This window comes from Triplophysa rosa, linkage group LG1 (genome assembly GCF_024868665.1).
Source record: "Triplophysa rosa linkage group LG1, Trosa_1v2, whole genome shotgun sequence".
Taxonomy (NCBI): Eukaryota; Metazoa; Chordata; class Actinopteri; order Cypriniformes; family Nemacheilidae; genus Triplophysa; species Triplophysa rosa.
In genome coordinates, this window is record NC_079890.1 from 11437790 (window position 1) to 11458170 (window position 20381).

The following is a 20381-nucleotide window of genomic DNA, read 5'->3' on the forward strand; positions in this document are numbered from 1 at the left end:
GCCCGCGACGTGTCAGTAGCGGGTGAGTTGCGCGCGTTTTTTTTTTCGGCTAACGTTAACAGATTAGAGCATGCACACGGCACGCATGTACAAAATCTGCGTTTAAGCAGAAGTGCAGCGGTCTTCTTTTTCTTATAAATTATGTGGCAGACTACTGCACACAAGTGCAGCGATCTCTTCGTCGCCAAGTACATTTTTGCTGCGCTGGTCAAGCTCACTTAAAGTGACAGTGCACTTTGGTTGGTCGTGAACTACAGCAACGAAAACTATTCAGCCATATATCTTAAATGACCAAATTACGTGAAATGACACGAAAAAGTAATCATTTTACTTGACACCACGACCTCAAAATGTACCATTCTTGTTTTTCGTGTAATACTGTGTGTGGGTAATTTTTTATTTGCCCTCATAATCTTTCAATCTGTCACGTCCCCTCCCCCTTCAAAAACGACGTCTTGGCCTATGGGCGGGGCTATACTGACTGTCCAATGGCCAGGCTTTCAACTTTCAACAACCCAAAGGTTGAAATCAAGCACACACATCTATAGGCACTTAAGGTCAGTTTATGGTTATGAGGTGCGCGTCAGGCTACGGCGTAGGGTGCGCACAGGGTACGCGGCTGTGCGTAGGCTACGCCGTAGGTTACGGCGTAGGTCCTACGCAGAAGTAAAAATCGCCCATAAGCCCAATATGCAGCAGTGTTTCGAAAGCATAATACGCAGCTAGTCTTGGTAGCGCGAATATATTTAATAAATAATATTGTTATTTGCTATACATTGTAATGCCACTTTGGTGAATTAAAGTCCCAATGTCCTGAAAATCTGTACATTGTTCCATTGTCCCCCTAATGTGAATACATACATGCAAACTATATATGTGTGTGTGTGTGTGTATGTTCATGTTTGTATATCACGGTGGGGACCTAAACCTGAATACACACCAACACATGGGGACTCGTGTCACCGTGGGGACCAAAATTGAGATCCCCAGGGGCAAAAAAGCTAATAAATTGTACAGAACAATATTTTTTACAAATCTAAAAATGCAAAAAGTGTTCTATGATCTTTAGGTTTAGGGATAGGGTTAGGGATAGGGGATAGAATATACAGTTTGTACAGTATAAAAACATTACGCCTATGGACTGTCCCCACGGGGATAGTCAACCAAAGCCTGTGGTGTGTGTGTGTGTGTGTGTGTGTGTGTGTGTGTGCGTGTGTGTGTGTGTGTGTGTGTGTGTGTGTGGTGTGTGGTGTGGTGTGTGTGTGTGTGTCCCTGTACCCCCACTTTGTGGCACGCACAACATTTACACTGTTAAAAAAATGTTAGTGATTTTTTTTCACTACATCAAAACTGAAATGTAACATTACAACAGAAAGCAGGTGCCCCTTAACTACAGTAGGCCTAATTGTTAAAAATACTTAATGGAAAGAGTTGTTTTTTGTGTTCTATTCTAAAAAGTGTCATGTTAATGTGTAATTCTTGTAAAATAGTATATTGTAATTTCTGAGTTTCATTCTTATAAATCTTTTAATATATAAATCTTTAATGAGTGATTCTTGCGTGTGGGTAGGTGGGTTGATGGGGGGACCTCTGGCAAGGTGTAAAGAGTACCTGAAAACCATACTTAAGTAAAAGTACAGATACCTTGCAGTGAAAATTACTCCATTACAAGTTACAAGTCACCAATTCCAAAACGACTTAGTAAAAGTCTTTGAGTATCTGATTTTAACAGTACTTGAGTATTTTACTCATACTGAATGTAGGCTCAAAGCAGCACTAGTCCTCAACACTTAAGAGACACATCAGTGAAAAACTAGAAACAGTTGATTTGTGAGGTGAGCAATCGCATTTATTTTCTTAAATCATAATAAGACTGAACACCTCAAAATTGCAACAAATCATGGTCGACACCATAACCTACGTCATTACAAACACCCTAAGTCTCATTTAAGCTCAAGTGCTCATAAGTAAACCAAAGTCCTTCAAAAAGGTCTCTTCAATATAACAGATAAATAAAATAATGTTAAGTAGAATTAAAAAGTCAAAGCCTTTTTGCACTGGACATGCTGGTTTGGGCCTCATGGCCAGCTGCAGTCATGTCCTCATTTCACAACACTGTTAGCCCTTACCTGCCATTTCTACAGTAATATATTGGCAACACTGTTGCCAGCTAGTTACTGTAGGTGTTTTACAGTAAACTACTGCAATGGCTGTTTGAAGATACATTATTAAAGAATCTATTAACGCACTTAAGTCACACAGTCTTAGATGAACAAGTGTAAATAACAGATGAACACAATAAATCTGTCAAGATTTCACCAAGGAGAATTAAACACAAACATCAATAACATCTTCACATATTACAGACACCACTTTCACTTTATTTCTGTCATCTGTGTAAGATCTTATTGAGATTTAACTCTAGTTCATAGTGGTTCAATTATGTTTTAAGTCACCTTATGGGATCAGTGTTGCTTTGGTTGGACTCTTTGACTTTCTTGTAGCTTTAAAATGTACACTTATACAATAACACTGAAAGGGACTTTACAGGAACCGCACTTTATGTTTGCTTAGTAACTGAAGATACATCTGAAAGAATTCAATCATTAAATAATAATAATATAGCATTTAAGATTTATTAAGATATGTTTGGTAAAGTGATTAATGTTTTAATGGAAAGATCTCTGTCAGAAAATCTTTCTTTGCAATTGAGACACAGTTAGACACTTGACATACAAACCTCATCAATGGTGACAAACAATCATGAATGAGTTTTGTACTATGTACCCAGCATGCATTGCAGCATGAAGCTGTTCAGTTGATTGTCACCATTGTTGAGATTCATATGTGGATTGTTCATTTCTCTGTGTCCGACTCATTCTATAGGTTAATATTTTGTCTATATAGGTGAGAGCACTTTTGAAAATTGAAATACTATACATTCTTTTTACTGGTTTACATCACTTCATGGCAATAGTCCCACCATATGGTCAAATTTTGAGCAAACATGTTTAGAGCACATTTAGGAAGAGTTAGTTTTAAAAACAAGAGCTTTTGTAGATGTGTGACCTACAGTAACTAGCTGGCAAAAGTGTTGCCAATATATTACTGTAGAAATAGCGGGTAAGGGCTAACCGTGTGTAAACCGCCAGCGATTGACATCTACCTGATACTGCACTCATATTCATATAAAGAAGCCATGTTGACAAGTTTTTGTTATGGCAAAATCCACAAGATTGTAGTACCTTCAATGCCCTGTGAATGGCAATATTAATTATAAGATAGGTGACATGCAAAATGTAATGTGTAATTGCATTAGTCATTACAAATGTAGTGGAGTAAAGAGTACATATACTTGTTCAAAAATGTAGTTAAGTAGAGAGTAAAAGTTGCTAATATCTTTAATACTCAGTACAACTACAAAGTAGCCAAAAAGATACTTAAGTAAAGTAACTAAGTACATTTACTTTTAGGTGGAGGGGATGGGGGTACTGTGAGGGGCCTTCAAAACAAATTTAGCCTTGACCCTCCAAATGTTTAGAACCGGCCCTAAGCACCCTTAAATCAGTTTCTGTTGCTTTCTGTTGCTTTCTTGTGCTAGGGCACTGTCAGTGCTAAAATGTAACATAAGCTCTCTTTTTTTAGACCCAGACTAAAGAGTAGATTAAGCATTAAGCATTTTAAAAACATAAAACATAAATTGTGCACCAGAACAAAAAATATGAACAATACTTAAAAAAATAAAAACATTAATTCAAGTTCTGTATTCTTCTGTATAAGCATTTTAAATATGTTAAATAATACAAAGAAATGTATTAGTATAACAAATTGTGAGAAAAAATGTCAACTTTACAGTACTAAACACCAAAATCTTATTAAATGTCTTTTAGCGAGTTTACTCTTTGTTTGGCCAAAAGTGATAACATTTTTGTATGCTTGTTCCATGGGTTTGGAGTGTAAACTAAGCTCAGATTTAAGAATTTAAGGAAGCTTGAAAAAACTGACATTAAGAGACCACAAAGCAGGATCAACAAATATTAAGGGATCATTTATAGACAGCTGATTGTTATCACAGTATCACGGCGGGTCTTGTATCACAGTAAATGGGGTTTTGTACATTGTCCCATTTATTACACAGCTCCTGAGTAAATTATTGGATATGAGATGCTGATTTGACATTTTTTAGCTCATTTGCACATTAGCTCAAGAATGCAGACTGTCCGCAAGGAAAAGTATGTACGTACAATGCACTCTTTTTACTTTTTCACTGATACCATGTTCTTTTTTAGCTGGGCGTCTCATTACCTGTAATTTCCATGTTGTGCAACATTTTGTTCCACATCTTGGGGTTTCAAGCTACACATGGACCATTACAGCACAAAATTTAGTCCAGCCTTAATCTTTAGCACTAGATAGCAGCACCCCAATGACTTCACTTTAACTGGACAGCCTTTCTGTTCCTGTAATCTTTCATTTGGCCTGTGTTTCTTTGGTTTGGTATACAGCCCACCACTGACATCATTTACTATGAATCATATATAGGTATTGATGGTTATCAGTACTACTTATTTAAATGGAAAAACAGAAACTGGTCGTATTTTGATCTAAGGTGATACCTTACTAGCCAGGATTCCTAACTATAGGCCTGCTTTTCTTTATGTAATGCCACTGGAAACTAACCAAGAAATTCCTATGATGTAAAAAATAGATTGTAATAGAAGGTTTCAGTGGTAACAACATAAATGAACGTTGTGGCCCAAACTTAACTTCTGGTAGACCTCCGCAAAGAATTCAATACCATTAATATACAATTAAATATTAATAAATTAACATCAATATAAATAAAATATTAAGTAATTTGTTATATTATAACCAAGCACAGACCTAAAGTTAACTTTGGGCCATACACGCACGATGAAACTATATGTCGAATTGAAGATTAGGTTTACTTTACAGTCAAAAATCAATAAACACCACAAGTACTATAATAGATAACATCTCTTCCATTTTTATTTATCATAGATTGTTATAAGGTTAAAGTTTTGTTACATTATACCAATAATGTTAAAAAATATATTTAAATAAAAACAAAAGAACTGTTTAATCACAGAATTAATGTAACATTTTTAAAAAGCTTGGGATTCACATTTCATCATGTAACAGTCTACATAATACAAAACACAAACAAAACACACTGATGTGATCAACACGTGCAATAACGAAAAGTGCTCATTTTCATCTGAGCATTTGTGAGAGAAATATTCAATATTCAAGAAAACAAGTATAGTGACATAACAAAAGAAAACAACAATGCATGCAATGTACACCTAAAGCATAAACTAAAGTTTAGATATAGATTCTATAGATTCTTAGATAACACTTCTATTACTTCTATTGCTATTGTTTTAATAATATTAATGTTATTAATAATGAACAAATGTATGTAAAATCTAGAATGTCTTTTCTTAATTTGTTAAAAGACAGATAAAGGTTTCATACTCTAATCATTGTTCATACTCTAACTCCAGCCTTAATCTTTATCAACCAGTGCAGCAGGAGACCAACTATACTAGTATTGTCTCATCTGACTCCAGTGGATCTTGGCTTGTAGGTTCTCCATTTTGAAAATTTCTCCATAGCCCACTACTAACCATAATGGGTTGCCTGCAAGGCACATCTACACCCATTTCCTGTGAGGGGGGTGTATTGCATGTTTGAAACAGCACATCAAATTTAGTCTGTGACTCTCCTAGCTCCTGGAAAATCAACAGTTCATATCTCCCAAACCGGAGAAGAACCTTGTCATCAAGTTCAGCTCTTTCAAGGTATCTCAGTTCAGACCCACCAACCACAAGTTTACCCTTCTGGCTCATGTTCTGGATAAAAAAGCTCAAACAGGTGCTGCCGGCTTTCTTATATGCCTGTATTGAGAGCTGTTTTCTAGAAACACATGTGTCATTTAGGACAAACGTACAGGCCTGTCCGTCACGACCAAGTCTTAAGGGATCTTCAGCATCCATAGTGTGTGGGTTATTTAGGGGCAGGCTGTGAAACAAAGGATGGGAGGCTTGATCAGGGTGGAAGAGGTTCACATGGAGACATGTGAGCAATTCTTCAGTTTCTATGCCATTCATTTTATCAGATGAAGGTGGAAAACTTTCTGTGAAAGGTAATTTAGGTATTGTTAGAACTTTAGGAAAACGTAAACAAACAACTCGTCATATTGTCAGTACTCATAACATGTTGCGGTATGTCTGCAAGGCACATCTACGTCAAAGTATAGTGAAAACAAAAGTAAATGTATAAAAATAGAGAGATGAGAAACATATCTCATTTAATTATTATTATATATAACATATTTAATTGTTTATCTAACACGTTTTATTACACCAATTAAATGTCTACGTACAGATTTAACAAAAGCAAACTAAAGCTTACCCTGAAGAGCTGTTCGCCTCGAACGTCAACTAACGGGCTGTTGCTTTGTACTGGAGATCGCTATAACACTCACACAAAGACATGATTGCATCATCGCTGATCCCACCCTTAAACGTGACTCTCAAAAACTCCCGAGTTGCGCAAGAACTTATACTCTTTCACGATTCATTTCATGTTTCAAATCTTGCCCATGATTTAACCCGAACACACGCAGTGGCGACAGTAACGCATTCTTGTGTAGATGAAGATATTTGTTACAAAACATGAACTAAGACTTCCACGATCACACTTGCTGATCTAGTAAAACCGCACAGTTTAATGACATGATGCGGGTGTAAGTGATGAAACATGACTGAGAAACCGTTTATGGTCATAATTCGTTTTATTGGTTATTTCCCATCGGTGAGATAATACTGTGTAACAGTGGACGGAAAATGTTACTCCAGATTAAATTTACGGGAAATTTATTGGAATATATGCATTCACGCGACTGATGACATTCGAATTAACTTGCTTTATTTGCGCTTCATTTATAACGTCATATAGAAGTACATTATTAGAAATAGTTTAGGTAAATACAGTATGTAAAAAAAGAAATAAAATACGGATGATTAGACTGTAATGACCCCTACAGGTAACAAACTGTAAAAGGTTTTTCACGAACTATAGTTGATTGACCGTCATTTTATCCAATCGGTAACACTGAAGTTTTACGTAAGAAAGCACAAACGTGCCTGCGTTTTACTCTGGTTCTACGTGGATAACGTTCTGATGTTGATTGGTTCAACCCGCCATGTGGGTGGAACACAGGAAGTATATTTATCAAAAGACCCATCCCTCTTCCTCATTGTGGCGAGAAGCTGGCGGTAAGTACGGTGTGCTGTTCTGTGACCTTTATAACATTTATGTTTCGTTTGTTTTGACTATACGTTTGGTGGTCTTGTAATGCTTCAAATATGAGCAAAAAATATTTTTCAACGTATGCCTTCGAATATATATATATTTTTATTCGTTTAAGTCTCATAAATCGTGCTCTTAACGACGCACAGCGCCCGTTTGGCTAGTATGCTAATGCTGTTAGCTTATTCAAACCTGGCGACGGAAACGTGCGGCGACTCGAGTAAAACAATTTAACTATGGTTCGTTGTAATAATGTTGTTCTTCTGAAGAAGTGTTTTTACAAGACATGGTTTTCTCAGAATGTGGCAGAAAAAATATATATGCAACAATAAATACACGCACGAAGCCGAAACGTTTTGAGATGACGCATGATAATCGTTTTGTTGGTTCAAAACTGTTGTGTAAATGTTACTAACAAATAGAACATCGTATATCTGCTTATTTACAAATCGCACTACAAGGACTTTAAAAATGGGTATTTGCATAAGAAACTGGTTTGACTGGATTGGCTTTTTTTAGAAATCCTACCCGTGTAATGAACGGCACAAAAAAAAACGATTTCGCTTTAAGCCGAAGTCTCATGTTCTCTCATTCCAGCGCGCACTGCATCGATTAAAAACATTTATTGTTCGACCATTAATCGTGATTAACTTATTTGTTGTGGTTTTTGCAGTGTTTCAATACAATAACACCTCAACCAACATGGTGAAGATCTTCATTGGAAACCTGCCTCAGCAGACAGAAGTAGAAGAATTGAAGGCCCTATTTACTCAATATGGGGCAGTCACCGAGTGTGCTATTATCAAAAACTTTGCTTTCGTTCACATGGATGATCGCAAAAGTGCAACAAAGGCCATCAAAAACCTTCATTTGTACAAGCTGCATGGAACACCAATCAATGTTGAAGCAAGTAGGGGCAAGAACCAGGGTCCTGTAAAGCTGCACGTGGCCAATGTGGAGAAGGGATCAGATGAGGAGCTCAGTGCGCTGTTCGAAGAGTATGGAACAGTTACTGAATGTGCCATCGTTAAGAACTTTGCATTTGTACACATGAGCAACTCTGATGAGGCAATGGATGCCCTCAGGGGCTTGGACAACTCTGAGTTTAAAGGTTGGGGACAGGCTTTACCTATGCCATAAAATGTTTTATGTTGACCTTTTTGTAGTTTTGTGTGCTCATCGCATTTTCTATTTTCTTAAATATTTTGCTCTTGCAGGAAAAAGAATTCACGTGCAGGTTTCGAAGAGTCGACCAAGAGGAGATGAAGATGATAGCTATGGTCCCCCAGACAGAGGATATTGGCAGCCCCGCTTCCCTGGTGAACGACATGAGCCCCCTGGTTATCCTAGAGGTCGCTTTGGGTACCCGCCTGGCCCCCCTCCTCCACCACCACCACCTCCCCCCAGGCGTCCCCCATACCCAGAGCGCGCACCTGGGTCCGATCGAGGTGTGGTCGACTATTATGAGAAATACCGTGCCCGCCCTTACGGCGGAGCCTCTTACGAGGACCGGCGTGCTATCCCCCCTCCCCCACCGCCCCCCGCTGCTGCCATAATGAGAGAGCGACTGGCTGGCAACGGCCTTGACCCCTATGAGCGACGCCCCCTGCCACCCCCCCCAACCTCATTCTACGGCCGGGATCGCAGTCCAATCAGACGTGCTCCTCCAGCTCCTCCGGCACCCGCAGGAAATGGTTATTCATACGAGCGTTCACGTCTGTCCCCTCTCTCCATGTCTCGTCCCCCGATGTACAGCATGCCTCGAGCCAGAGAGCCCTATACTGACAGGGTACCACCTCCACCTCCTGCGCGCTACTCTTATTAAAGCGAATCCCTGCGCTTTTGTAACCCAAGGTGAGAATAGGATGCCGTGTCTCGCAACCCCCCAAATGAGCTCTATAGGAGAATTTTTAATATTTAAAAAGTTTTGCTGCGCGTAGTGTAAGATGCGCAAGAAGCAATAGCGTGAACTTCGTATCAAAGATCGTAATATAGATGACTATATGGTCTTTTAAGCCACTTAAGCTATGCTTCGTATCGAAGCGTTTGGATTGTAAATATAAGTGCCTGACTGTGATCTTGTAAATTTACTACTTCGCATATAAAGTTTTCTAACTAGGCTTTTCGATTCAGTAGTTAAAGGTGGTACTGCAGCCGTTTGACTCATGTGGTTTGCTCTCTTTTCAGGTGTAAATTATTCAAGACCGTCGTCGTTGTCTCCAGATGCACGTGACGCGATACGTCTTTGTCTGCCAGAGCGCGTTTCGTTCGCCTGCGCATCATAGTGGAAGAATACTGTTGCTGGCTGCACATTCTATAAAACAAAAACGCTTTTACACGCATAAAATTCGTTCTCATGCTTAAATTGTTAACTTGCTTTTTCCTCCCTGTTTGTTTTTCTTATTTGATTATTTTATAGTATTTGATAGGTGAGTGAAGCACTAAACCAGCAAAAGTTACTTTTGTTTAGAACACATCCAACAATTCCACTTTACATGTAACGTTACAATGTATTTACACTGTCTCCTTTTTAATTCTGGACTGATCTTATCGTTTTGTTGACCAACTGTAACAAGCGCTATAGTAAAGAACTTTGATTTAAAACAAAGCCCACGATACATTTGTGTGAAGTTAAATTTGTTTTTTAGGCCTTTGTTAAAGCTTGAAATAAGCAGATACGCTCGTGCGGCATGCAATTACGAATATAATATCCGCAGCAATAAAAACCTGTTCGGAGACTGGCTTTGTTGAAATTGCCATTTTAATTTTAGAGCCTAGCAATTCAAGAACTGTGTACCTTTTTGTCTCTTTTCTAAAACACTGATTTTAATAAAGACTGGAACTTGGTGCATCATTTTGGTTTTCTTGCCAACCTTTTAAACTTACAGATCAACAAACTAAAGATTAAAACATTTATTATTAGCCTAAGCCGTTTAACATTTGGTTAATCTTTGTTTAGAAATGTATCGTTATTCAGATCTGGTGCTATTTGCATGACAAAATGAGCGCAATTACTTCGTCTTTGACGCTGTTCTGAAACTGCAGACGTCTCGACCCTCGTCTGTTTACAAAGCGTCCTGTTTGAATTGCCATTTTGACCTGCCAAGTGGATAGACATTCAATATTTCCTTATAGAACGATCTTGGTCCTTTAATTTTGTGCACTTAAAGGTTTGAGGAAGCCAGGTAAGTTGACAAGCATCTTAACCATTCAGCATGCATTTGCTTAAGGGTTTCACAGTAAATCTGTATACCTTTTCCTATACGTTCCTGCAGTATCATGATGCAGGTTGCATGTTGTATAGTTTGTATTTGGACCAGGAAAGTTTAAAGCAAGTTTGGCATATCGTGGTGTTCTGATGAAACTCGGGGTAAGTTGTATGCTAAAGGTGCACACAGTAATACTTTTCTTTTTTTGCTGGCTAGTGTGCCAGTGATTTTAAAGTTATGGCAAATGCTTTCAGCTAATAAAGCTGGATTTATTCTGTGAGTGTTCAGAGACTGATGGAATAGTACAGATATGGGACCCTTTTCTTCTGACATACCCATTACATTGGATTACAAGAAACGTTGCATGATTTTTTTCTTTCATTTAAGTGTACATTTGTTAACATATTCTGTTCCTTATCTTTTTTATGGGAAATTACTTTGTGCACCTTTTTAATTGAATGGAGTACTCTTCCGCCCATCTTGTTTGAAATTGACAATAAAGTTTTTTTTATTTGGCAATTATGACTCTTCGTTTTCTTATGGGACACAAAATGCGAGTGCCTTTTTCAGTAACAGTGGGTGGTCTTGGTATACACCGTAGGAGGAAAAGTACCTAAAATGGAGGTAGATCAGGAAATGTACGTCTGTCAGCTTTGTTATAATCCCATAAAGCAAAAAGATCTTTATTAAAGACATTTAAGTGTTGCATAGGTTTAACCTTATATAACATTGTTGCTTTGTGACTTGGGGTCTAGAAGAAACATTTAGTTAACACAAGGCCGCTTCAACAGCTAAATGATAAAGCAATTGCTACACGGCTCTGGATCCAAGCGTGCTTGAATGTCTTCCGGTCGTGGACCGGAAGTGCTACGACGCGAGACTCCATTTTAGCATTCACTGGTATTCGAAGTCGGTGAGACTACGGGCTTTTTACGGTAAGACAAAGCTATTCATTTACGACAACTTTTAATTTAACTTTGTACAACCGAGTGCATTTATAAGAATGGAATAGGGTATAAGAGGTAATCCGATGTAAATGATTAACGTTATGTCTTGTAATACGTCGGCGTTCAATACGGAAAACGTCACGTTATCGTGCTAACTTGTGAGATAATACGTCGTCTACCGAACGCTAATACAACACAAAAATGTATGGTTTGACGCTCACTGGCCCACTTTTTTAAAACCGGGTTACAAACATGAAGTATTTAAGTAATGAAAGAGCAAAACATGCAATGGGGAAAATATTTTAATATGACGGTGCTGCGAAGAGGCGGCTAGTCGTGGCCTAGCAAAGATTCGGCTGCGCCATTCAATCCTGTCACAGAAACTGGGCTCCGTGCCTTTCATCTCGATTTATTACAGTTTTAAAACTACGTTTAGTTGTACATGAATGAATTTGACATAAAACCAAACACTTGGTACTATACGTTCTGTTGGGATGTGTTTTTGTAGGCCAACACAGCAGTAATGTTAAGAAACGTGTTTGATATAACGTGCATTTCGAAACTATGCTCCCTCTGTCCAGGAATTAAACGGCAATAAAGATGGTTAAGATCTTTGTTGGCAACCTATCCTCAAGCACGACCACGGAAGATCTGCGCTCGCTTTTTTCCGAATACGGCAAAGTAAAAGAGTGCGACGTCCTGAAAAATTATGGGTTTGTACACATGGAAAGTAAGCAGGAGGCGGAAGAGGCTATTCGCAAACTCCACCATCACGAGTTGAAAGGTCAAGCTATAAATGTGGAGATGAGCAAAGGGAAACCCAGGGGCTCTACGAAGCTGCATGTGAGCAACATCAGCAGCGGCTGCACCAATCAGGAGCTTCGCGAAAAGTTTGAAGAGTATGGTCCTGTAGTTGAGTGTGACATAGTGAAGGACTATGCCTTTGTACACATGGAGCGAATGGAGGATGCCGTGGAGGCCATCAGTGGGCTGAATAACACAAACTTCCAAGGTGAACATTAATGGAAAATGGCGAAAACCGTGGTTGCCCGGGGTTACATTTTTAGTCCTCCAATGTATATGTTTTTCTAGAATTTCAGTTCTTAACTGTTAAATGAAAACAATTGGCAATATTAAAACTTTCATTAAGGTTTTTGCATGAGGGGTTAAGTGTGCTTTCACCACCAATATTGATAGTAGACATTAAGTGATCAGTATGTAAGTGCACTGTGGATTATTCTCTTAAATGCGTGTCGTGAGCGGAAGAAAATTTGACATTGTCTTGCGTGTGTTCTCTTCCTTCCACAAGGCAAGCTGATCAAAGCACAACTATCCACGAGTCGCCTCCGCACTGTGCCGGGCATGGGAGACCAAACTGGCTGTTATGTCTGTGGGGAGCAGGGCCACTGGTCCAAAGATTGCAGACGTGGTCAGAACGGTAGCTATGGTGGAAACATGGGGGGATTCCCTGGCAACAGAGGCCCCCCACGAGGTGGGCCGAGTTATGGCATGAGTGGCCCTGGAGGTCCTCCTAGTAGAGGTTACCCAGCAGGGCCACCTCACCCTCCCCAGCCTATGAGCCGGCGTCCCAGCTATGGGGAGTATGGCGCAGAAACTCGAGATCGGTTCCCCAGCAGGCCACCGAGTACTTATCCAGAGAGGGTGCCCGCGTATGACCGAGAACGCTACGGAAGCATCGATTACTATGAGAAGTATCGGGCTCGGCCGGTTGCCTCTAGTTATTATGAGGAAAAGCCTGTCTCTATCCCCCCTCCTCCCCCTCCCTCTTCTTTCTCAAGGATGCGGTTGGCTCCACCCAGCCTCAATCCCTACGATCGACATCCTATGGTGCCCCCGTCTCCCGCGGCATCAGCGTACTTCTCGCGGGACCGTAGCCCTATCAGACGTGTGGGCGCCGGTGCGGAAGGCTACTTGTACGAGCGCTCGCGACTTTCCCCGGTTTCAAGGAGCTCAGCATCTTACGACGCGCCGCGAGCCAGAGACGGCTACACCGAGCGGGTTCGATACACATACTAAGCCACACACATGCTAAGGTGAGCGAATGCGGGTAGTTAACATTGATAACCGAGATGAGATGTCTGCCTGATCTGTTCTATGCGAAGCGATGTGTTCTGACAAAAGCATTTGAGTGAGTGGATCAGAACAATGCAGTAAGCCGCTTCGAGTACAGATAGTAGTAAGAACAGCCGCTTTACTCGGGTTAGAAAGTGCAGTTGAAAAATGCCATTAGTCTGTGTAACATTTTTAAAAATATTTGTTGTTCTATTTAGGTGTTTTCAAGAGACCTCTTTCCTTCCACCTATATGACTTTGCCTCGATCAAAAATGGCTCAAGATGCTGCGCTGGATTTGAAAGATGCAGGATTGAAAAGACACATTGATCACAATGCTTATCAGCTCTGCACATAAATATTTTACCCATGTTACACAAACTACTGTTTAATTGCCCCTTTCCCTTTAAGTCATTTTCAGCCATCTTTGTATAAGTTAAAAAACATAGTTGTGGTGTAAAAATTGAGTTTTGCCTTCAGATGTAAGGTGCAGTATCTGATGTAAGCGTCATTTGAGTTTGTTTTCCATGGTAGTTGTGACGTACTATTATTTACTTGGATTTTTTTCCAGGTGTTATTACAATTAAGTTTTGTGAGGACAATCTGGTTATGTTTCTTTTGGTGATGAATTCTACAGCTGCAAAATGCATGCTGAAAAATAAACTCAAATCCAACATTCCAACTTATTTCATATCTGCTATAGGTGATTGGTTTTATGGTATGTATAAACTAGGGGTGCAACGGATCAAAAAACTCACGGTTCGGATCGTTTCTCGGATCAGAGTCACGGATCGGATCATTTTTCGGATCAGCAAAAAAAAAAAAAGACAAGACAAATAAACATAAGTTTTGTCTTTTTGTTTATTAACTCTTTTAAATTATTAAATTAAAATATATAAAATCAACTTCGCAATCTTTTCGCTGAAGTGGGTGCGCGACGGGATGTCGTAACGTGGCTCAAGCACTTTCAAGCATGTGTTTAAAGCCCTCGTTTTGCACAACCGAATATGGCCTCATGTCGGCACCTATAAACACACCGATAGCGTTTGTGATGGCTTTAGCCTGGTCTGATTGTGCAACAAGGGGCTGCTTAAATGCCGCGGTGATAAGCGGTTGTTGAGCAGCCTTCGTTTTCACTCCTGTCAGTGAAACACCGGGGTCGCTTCAAATGCGTGGCCATGCTTGATGTGTTTCCACTGTCATATGTCTTTCTTGTGCCACAGTGCCTACACACCGTCACGGTTTTATCCACTAACCTCTTTCCTTCATCATTATATTTGACAGGGAAGCCAAAATGCTCCCATACAGGGGATTTAAATGACGCGGGGCGTTCAAGCTCCTCCGTTCCTCCGCTCGCCATGACCACGCTGTGTGTGGACTGAACATGCCCAAAACTTTTTTTTCCATAAATCAATCCGCGGATCACGTGTGTGCCGAACCGAAGATATTGATCCGAACGGATCAATGATGATCCGTTGCACCACTAGTATAAACTGTTCAGAGCTAAATTTTGCATCTGCCCAGAGATGCTTGGTAAATTGCTTATGTTTGTGTATAGGGTACATTCAACTGAAGCTATTCTGTGAGGTCTGTGAGTTTTCGTTTTGTGTACGTTCAAGATTTGGAAGTTTGGCTAAATAAATTTGTCTTTGTTTTTTAACCCCCGGAGATGTGATTTAATATAGAATGTAAAAGTGCCGGGGCTTGGCAGTTAATGTGATATGGGTCAACATTGTGTACTGCTTTTGGATGCTAACCGATTGTTATTCTGTGTTTACCAATGACTTTATGGGAGGGGATTGTTCAATTGTAAGAGGCACCTTAAAGGGATAATTCACCCAAAAATGAAAATTATGTCATCGTTTACTCACGTTCCAGTTGTTCCAAATCTGTATAAATGTCTTTGTTCTAATGAACACAGAGAAATATATTTGGAAGAATGCTTATAACCAGACAGATTTTGCCCCCCCATTCACCATCATAGTGGTAGTCAAAAGTGCCCCAGAATTGTTTGCCATCCTTCTTCATTTTTCAAAAACAAAAACACCCCGCTAAAAGTACTTTTTCCTACTATGGGAGTCAATGGGGTTGCAAAATCTGTCTGGTTAAGCATTCTTCCAAATTTCTTTGTGTTCATCAGAACAAAGAAATGTATACAGATTTGGAACAACTGGAAGGTGAGTAAATGATGACACAATTTTCATTTCTGGGTGAAGTATCTCTTTAAAGTATAAAGGTTGGAAGTGTAACGTGTGTACATGAAAATGAAGTGTAAATTCAGATTGGAACCTATTAACCAACTCTCACTCAGGGCTTTATTCACCTTTTGAGACTGGTGGCATTTACAAGTGTTTCTTCTTTATGGGTGCCTTGGGAAGCTCTGTGAAAATGTTTATAAATTTGATTTTCTGTAGTTTGTATATTTCCTACAGAAGTCAGGAGTGTGTTTTATGAATTATCTTTTGTAATAAACCAATATTTTGGTGACAAACAGTCTTTTTTATTTGAGTCCCCATACTAGATAATTGTTTACGAGTTAACACTACACAGTTTTATTTGGTGCATAATTCATTATGTTGATGATACATGTTTTGGCATTATTATAACTTTCTATATGATTACATGCTGATTCCAAATATTTTAAATCGCCAGCAAACAGATTTGGCACGAGGCTTTCATTACAAAGAATACGGGGGTGGGCACTATTAGTGCCATTCATTTTTATTTTCCAACCAGATTTGCTTTGACGCAAGAGTGGCGCCATTTCCTCTCGCCGCTGCAAGCACCGTGAAAAAGGTACGGATTATTTTACTTCTACATTAAAATAAAAGTCCATGAATAAAGTGTTGTTTTTTCACGTAGAATGCGATGTATTGTAAACGCTTATGTTTTATTCTTAAATGTGTTACCGTGTCGCCGATTAGCTAACGTTAGCTGTTGTTGAATGGCTAACGTTATACGTTAGCTTACTTGATTAAACCGTGCATGCAATACGAGTGCTTTGCTTTGTGTAGCATTATTAAAACTCTTATGTTTGATGTGTTGTATAGTATTGCAGATTTAGAGGCTCCTGAAACATGCCGCTAATAAAACAGTGCACAGACAACGTGTCTTCTACCCATTGTCTTTCTTTCGATTACCCTGCATGCACCACACTGTTTCATAGCGTGCCTGTATATAATAGCCTAATACAACAACGATAGACGTATGTTGTGTGCATATAAATGTCCCGCTTTTGTTCTGTCATCACATACTTGCATCTAACATTGAGCAACTCGACTTGATTGTATATTTCTATCGACAGGGCCTTATAGTTGAAGTTGCATTGTTACGATGGTGAAAATCTTCGTTGGGAACCTCTCGCCGAACACTACAGCGGATGATGTTCGCTCGCTCTTTTCTCAGTATGGTAAGATCTGCGAGTGTGTCATAGTGAAAAACTTTGGCTTTGTGCACATGGATGACAAAGCGGAGGCGGATGAAGCTATCCGAAACCTTCACCATTACGTGCTTAACGGTTTGGCAATGAACGTGGAGCTGAGCAAAGGGAAACACAAGACGTCCACAAAGCTTCACGTGGGGAACATCAGCAGTAGCTGCACCAACCAAGAACTCAGGGCCAAGTTTGAGGAGTATGGCCCAGTGGTGGAGTGTGACATAGTCAAAGAATATGCTTTTGTTCATATGGAGCGGGTGGAAGACGCCATGGAGGCCATCGGTGGCTTGGACAACACAGGCTTCCAAGGTGAACCAATGAACTGTAAACCAGTATTTTGACCAGTGTAGACCCAAAATTATGTTATCATGTCATGTTGAACCAAAAAGTGAGCCTCATTACAGGTTGGTAAGTAGAACATGTGGTAAGTGAGCAGTGAAGGTTTTGTTTTCACTTTAATGTCTGCGGTTGTTTTGCTATAGACCACTTCGCAAAATGTAAGCACTGGTCCAGAATCCCTTATGGTTTCATTTCTCATTGTCATATATATTAAATGTAAGATATTTGATTAAAGGGGTCCTATGACAAGGCTAAAACGAATATTATCCTTTGTTTTAAGATGAAATGCAATGTGTATACACAATTTAATGTTCTAAAACGCTGTATTTTCCACATACCGTGCATGTTTGTATTTCCTCTTTGCACCGCCTTTCTGACACATGCAGATTTTTTGCAAAGATCATGGCTCTGAAAAGCGAGGTGTGCTATGATTGGCCAGTTAACCAGTGCATAGTGATTGGTCAAATACTGCAAGCGTGTGACGGAAATGTAACGCCTCTTACCATATTTGGAACATCAGGCTCCAAAGCAATTGTACTGACAGGTACGCCCACCTTATGTGCGTATACATTTGGGCGCTCTTAGTCAAATACCACAAACTGATGTAGATTTGTGGGGGTGCGGTTACACGAGGCGTTTCAGGCAGGTCTGGGTGAGCATTCGCTTTTAGATAGAATGCATCTTTTGTTCTGACACTTTAGTTTTTGCAATTTTACGTGTCTAATACATGCATGGGCAATTTATAACGCACCAAAGACACAGAAAAACACGTATTCGCGCTATATGACCCCTTTAACACTTTGATTTGGTTGTAAATGTTCTTTTGTTTGCATTTTATCAAATGTTTGTGCAGTGTGTGAAACAGAAATTTCTTCTGGACCAGCATTGTTTACAATTTTTGAAGTGTTCTATATGGCAGTCACTAGAGGATGCTTATTTAGTTCTTTAATAGAGTAAGTTTTGTGTAAAGTGCTCAGCATCCATTATCATTGGTTTAATCTAATAATTGTAATCTTGAAGTGGAATGGTTTTGTGCATTTTTTTCCATTGTTCATAAAATGTCTCAAGTTTAAGCTTATTTAATTTGAAAACCAGGCAATGTTATAGCCACACTTAAAGTCAACATGAAATCAAAATTGACCGTACATTTTTGAATGCACATTTATTTAGTGCAAGATTTATCTGTGCCATTATTCCAAAGTTTGATGTCACACATCCTTCATTTTAATTATCCAGTCAATGTCTCGCCCTACCTATGTTTTATTAAATTTGAAGAAGTACATTTTTTTTAGAAGTACGTCAGGTTATGAAAGCAAAATGTCTTGCGAACGTCGTTTCACGTTGACTTTAAAACACAATGGTTGAAATTTTGCGTAGCATAAGTGTGGACGTGTTTATGTTGATAGGTATGTAAACGTTTACCATGAAATCTGAATTTATGAACGTTTGCTCCGTTTTTATAAACCAAAGTAGTAAAATAGAAACATCATGGCAATTTTTTACGTCTTTCTTTTCCTTAAGGCAAACTGATGAGCGTGAAGCTTTCGACTAGCCGCCTGCGTACCGCGCCGGGAATGGGAGAGAGAACGGGTTGTTATCGGTGCGGGCAGGAAGGCCACTGGTCCAAAGAATGCCCAATGGACCAGAACGGCTCCTACCGAGAGGGCTCAGGCTCGGAAGGATATGTGCCCCACCGGTTTGGTGAGGGTGGCGATCGTGGCGGCCGGGGTTTTCATCGCGGCTTCAGTGGCGAGCAAGGCTACAGTGGCAGCTTTGTACCTTCACATGGCTTCACCAGGGGAGCAGGGTATGGTGTCCCTGGGTATGGAAGGGGCGCGGGTTTTGAGAGCGCAATGAATTACGGTTTGCCAGCGGGTTACGGCATTGGCGCGGATAATAGCATGGCCCCGGCGTACGGCAGCGAAGCGGCGTATGGGAGCAGTGGCATGGGCTACGGTGGTGCGTTGCCTGCGTACCCAATACGGCGACCGCCCTTTGAGGAAAGAGATCCGTATGGGGTGGTGGACTTCTACGAGAAGTATCGGGCACGTCCGTACGGAATCAGTTATTTCGAAGATAGACACGCGGTTCCACCTCCAGTCCCTCCTCCCCCGTCTTCCTCTGCGATCGCGAGACCGTCTTCTAACCTCGACCCATACGAGAGGCGTCCCCTTCCCCCTCCTCCAACTCCCGCCTCTTCATACTATGTCCGCGACCGAAGCCCAATCCGGCGAGTTCCCCTAGAGGTGGAGGGATACGCGTACGAGCGAACGCACATCTCCCCTTCGCATCCCAGCAGTTCTGTGTACGACGTACCGCGGGATCCATATGCCGAGCAGGCTCGCTATGCTTACTAACCTATAACCTGTACACATTCAGGTGAGATCATTTTAGGATTACAAAAGGTGAGAGCAAAATTTGATTACATTTAGAGCAGTTGCGGGAAATTGCTGTTAGAGTACTTTCATTCAGTCTATTGTGTCATCATGGACTTGACATTACGATCCTTCTCAGTGTGAACCTCAGTGGATATTTATGTTTCAGGTCCTATTTGTTAAAAACAGTAGCAGATAAATGCTTAAGATATGTTGATTTAAAAAAATTTATTGGTTAAATGAAACCACTTTCTATTACCTATAAAAGGTTTCTATACAATTCACGTTGGCAGTTTGGTGTTACGAATACATAAGTCCACAGAATTGATAAGTAACTCATTGACAATTTAATAATAGATTTTTATGTTTGCAGGTGTTTCTTGGTTGCTCATCTATTATTTTAGAAGAATGATACATTCAATCTTGGCTGGATCATGGACAGTACAGACGGCCCACCTCTTCACTGAACTACTTTCGTTATCTTAGCTAATGTGTTGTAGCCCTGTGATTTTAGTACAAATAACTGTAAATATTTTTTTCATCATTGTTGGTTAAAAGGGTTAAAAGAAATATTTTCTTTGTTTTGTAGAAATCATTGCCTGCATTTGTTTTGAACAGTGTTGTCACTGACACCTTTTTTGATTTTTAACTTGAATTCAACTTCTC

At 39.9% G+C, this 20381-nt stretch overlaps 4 protein-coding genes across 5 annotated transcripts; 3 read left to right on the forward strand and 1 right to left on the reverse strand.

The window, feature by feature from the left end:
• Positions 1-4980: 4980 nt before the first annotated feature.
• tifa (TRAF interacting protein with forkhead associated domain) lies at positions 4981-6571 on the reverse strand. The gene is made up of 2 exons (XM_057344922.1): positions 6439-6571; positions 4981-6160 (listed from the first exon to the last, which is right to left on the reverse strand). Exon 2 carries the CDS (start codon positions 6132-6134, stop codon positions 5565-5567), a length of 570 nt encoding a protein of 189 aa, XP_057200905.1. The 5' UTR covers positions 6135-6160; positions 6439-6571; the 3' UTR covers positions 4981-5564.
• Positions 6572-7234: 663 nt separating this feature from the next.
• On the forward strand, positions 7235-10189 carry rbm4.3 (RNA binding motif protein 4.3). The gene is made up of 4 exons (XM_057344407.1): positions 7235-7304; positions 8012-8449; positions 8556-9192; positions 9526-10189. The coding sequence occupies exons 2-3, from the start codon at positions 8041-8043 to the stop codon at positions 9161-9163; spliced, it is 1017 nt and encodes a 338-aa protein (XP_057200390.1). The 5' UTR covers positions 7235-7304; positions 8012-8040; the 3' UTR covers positions 9164-9192; positions 9526-10189.
• Positions 10190-11386: 1197 nt separating this feature from the next.
• rbm4.2 (RNA binding motif protein 4.2) lies at positions 11387-16118 on the forward strand. Its single transcript, XM_057344291.1, has 4 exons — positions 11387-11482; positions 12076-12506; positions 12804-13548; positions 13786-16118. The coding sequence occupies exons 2-3, from the start codon at positions 12095-12097 to the stop codon at positions 13529-13531; spliced, it is 1140 nt and encodes a 379-aa protein (XP_057200274.1). The 5' UTR covers positions 11387-11482; positions 12076-12094; the 3' UTR covers positions 13532-13548; positions 13786-16118.
• Positions 16119-16251: 133 nt separating this feature from the next.
• Positions 16252-20206, forward strand: LOC130560221 (RNA-binding protein 4.1-like). Of its 2 annotated transcripts, XM_057343971.1 has the most exons (4): positions 16252-16361; positions 16870-17310; positions 18862-19719; positions 20089-20202. In XM_057343971.1, exons 2-3 carry the CDS (start codon positions 16899-16901, stop codon positions 19695-19697), a joined length of 1248 nt encoding a protein of 415 aa, XP_057199954.1. In that variant the 5' UTR covers positions 16252-16361; positions 16870-16898; the 3' UTR covers positions 19698-19719; positions 20089-20202. The 2 variants fall into 2 exon arrangements, with proteins under 2 accessions (XP_057199954.1, XP_057199873.1); XM_057343890.1 differs by having other exon boundaries at positions 18862-20206.
• The last annotated feature ends 175 nt before the right edge of the window (positions 20207-20381 follow it).